General features: G+C 38.4%; 1 protein-coding gene and 1 long non-coding RNA gene across 2 annotated transcripts; both read right to left on the bottom strand.

The window, feature by feature from the left end:
* Positions 1 to 727: 727 nt before the first annotated feature.
* Positions 728 to 1,739, bottom strand: LOC114729364 (uncharacterized). The gene is made up of 3 exons (XR_003738734.1): positions 1,712 to 1,739; positions 1,133 to 1,224; positions 728 to 764 (listed from the first exon to the last, which is right to left on the bottom strand). It is a non-coding gene; the product is annotated as an uncharacterized LOC114729364 (long non-coding RNA).
* A 477-nt stretch (positions 1,740 to 2,216) lies between these two features.
* Positions 2,217 to 2,627, bottom strand: LOC114729362 (protein Iojap-related, mitochondrial-like). Its single transcript, XM_028916358.1, has one exon. The coding sequence runs from the start codon at positions 2,595 to 2,597 to the stop codon at positions 2,217 to 2,219; it is 381 nt and encodes a 126-aa protein (XP_028772191.1). The 5' UTR covers positions 2,598 to 2,627.

The following is a 2,627-nucleotide window of genomic DNA, read 5'->3' as shown; positions in this document are numbered from 1 at the left end:
CCACTTCCCTCATGGTATTCCTCAATTCCACATACATGACTTTCTCTAATCCCATATAACAAACAATCTCTTATACAAAATACTATTTTCTCAATTTTAGTCTCAATCCCTATCCCACATTTTTAATACTTCGTAACAAACAGTACCTTAGGCTATTTAAGCACCTTACCCAATAACAAATTATCACTAATATACAGCAGTAATACAATAATACCAAGTTCCGTTTTATTCTTGATTTGAAAGATCAAAGATCTATTAAGCAAGAGTAGACTGTTTACCGAATCAAGTGTGCTCTGTTTACCTTGATTTAAGATAAAATATCTCCAAATTAAACACGAGAAAGACACAACGAGCATAAATATGCATATCAAAAGTTTATTGCCCTCCATCACCCCAAAATATTAAAAAAAAAAAAAAAAAAAAAGAGTGAGAGAAAAAAGCTTATTGCCCTCACTTTTGGTTAACTTTTTGGATCTTATTATAACAATAAACTGATTAGCATTCTAATACAAGCTATTTGGGATTCTAAACCAACGAAGCTGGGATTCAGCACGAGGACAAAAACAATAACAAGGAGACCATGCGTCAAAACCTGATCTCTTCCTACTGTTTACAATTGATGCGCGCCTGCACTTTCGTTGTTCACAAACAACAATTACAAGCTCCTTCACGACTCCTGCAGAGATACACTAATTAAGCACTCCTTTGTGCTCGTTTCTTAGAATTGTTTTCCTGCGGATCTTAACCAAAGCGTTTCCCAAATCCTGAAAACAGAAATACAGACCTCAGACACCGGAATGGAGTTCACTTTGACATCCCATGAAAATCCAGACCAATATGCACCTTTGAACAAGTTCATAAAAGGTGTTACTGAGCATGAGCGATTATCCAATTAATGATGCTAAACTGAATTGAACATTTTTTGTCAGAAGTATTAGAATTATGTTAATTTTAGATGTAATTTAAAAAATCAAGAAGCCTATTTAGATCAAATTTCGATACTACTACGAGAATAAATTAGCAAGCTTCAATTTAGTTACCCTGGATTAATGAATCCAGTATACTTAGAACAGAACAATGTTACATAATAGCCCCCCCGGGGGGGGGGGACAAAAAGCCAAGAAACACGTACAGGTTCTTTGTCCAATGTCTCTGAGTTCCAAAGAGACTCCAAATTGTAATAAGCTCTGGCCTTTTCATCAAGAGCATGAACTATAACTCTACCTGAATCAATAAGGGAAAATCAAGGCATGTTTAGATCTAGCAAGTTATATAGGACCCACTAACGTATTTCAAATTGCTTCTGCGATAAAATTGAAGGACCAGTATAACAACTGATAATCCCAATTGTCAGATATCATTAAAATGAATATTTGCGAACTCACATGGAGGAAATAGGAATGTTTGGGGGAAGAAAAATCAACTTAGCTAGTAAGTGACCCTTTTTTAGGAGGGGAGGGGGTTCTCTAGCTCCAATTAAAAAAAAAAAAAAAATCCTTATCACGGACAGAGCATAATAAAAAAAATCGTCCTCAACTTCAGTTACACAATGTTATTGAATGATACGATGCCTATAACAGGTTATTATCCCTACTGTCACCCTGACAATTTGCTGCCTTAGTTTTAAACTTTGTGGTTGTCCCAAATTAATCAGCAAACCCATTACAGAAGTTTAAAAGAAAAAAAAAAGAGACAAAGCATCATCAGATACCAGAGTCAATTACGATCCACTTTCCTCCTCTTGACCTTCCACACTAGGTAGCACCATTCGTTCAGCTCCTCTCTCTGCTTCTGCTTAGACTGGTTACACATAAGCACAGAACATGAAAGGATGGTGAGCATTATTCTCTGAACGGATAAATACAGAACACAGAAAATAACCATACCCAATGGCCAATATCTCAATTCAACCGAGCATAATATTTTCTTGTCAGTTAATTTTTGTCCTCAACCTAGTTCACTCAAATTCTCAGACGTTTTTTTTTTTTTTTTTTTTTTGTGTGGCTATGGCAGGGATACGGTCATAGAAAGACTACACCTCAGGAGACATGTAAATCAGCAACCTTAATGGAACTAAATAAATTCGTATGCTCAATTATTTATGCAGTCTAATTACTCTGAACCAGAGTTTTGAAGTTGGACCTGATTCCTTCTATCTTTGTGCAACCGCAGTGGTTTCAACCAACTAGCCGTCCCTCTGTCCATTTCCGATAAATTTAATACACAAGCGACAAGCATGGCATTGCAAAAAACTGAACCAATGGACCTGCCTGGTAAATTAGAGCTTGAGCAATGTTCTTGACGTGCCAGGTCGACCTGCCAGTGGCAATCACCATATAATCTGCCCAATCACAGTGCTTGGGAACCGGCATGACCTTGACGTCGTCGGCTCTGACATCGCCCAGAACCTTCTCGATCTCCTGCAGATCCAAAAGGCCCTTATTAGGGCCATCACCGACGGACGAAGAGGAAGCATATTTGAAGTCTGAAAACGAAAACCCTGGCCTCCATGATGGTCGAGCCTCCGATAACGACGAAGAAAATGACGACGCCGTCGAAGAAGAGAGGAATGCACGAGCTCGTTGAACCGCCCACATAATCAAGTGCGCACCCGCTAAACCCAGCTT

This window comes from Neltuma alba, unplaced genomic scaffold (genome assembly GCF_004799145.2).
Source record: "Neltuma alba isolate B1F8T4 unplaced genomic scaffold, ASM479914v2 tig00012629_pilon, whole genome shotgun sequence".
Taxonomy (NCBI): Eukaryota; Viridiplantae; Streptophyta; class Magnoliopsida; order Fabales; family Fabaceae; genus Neltuma; species Neltuma alba.
The sequence above is the reverse complement of the archived record's forward strand: the minus strand, read 5'-3'. Positions and strand labels throughout refer to the sequence as shown.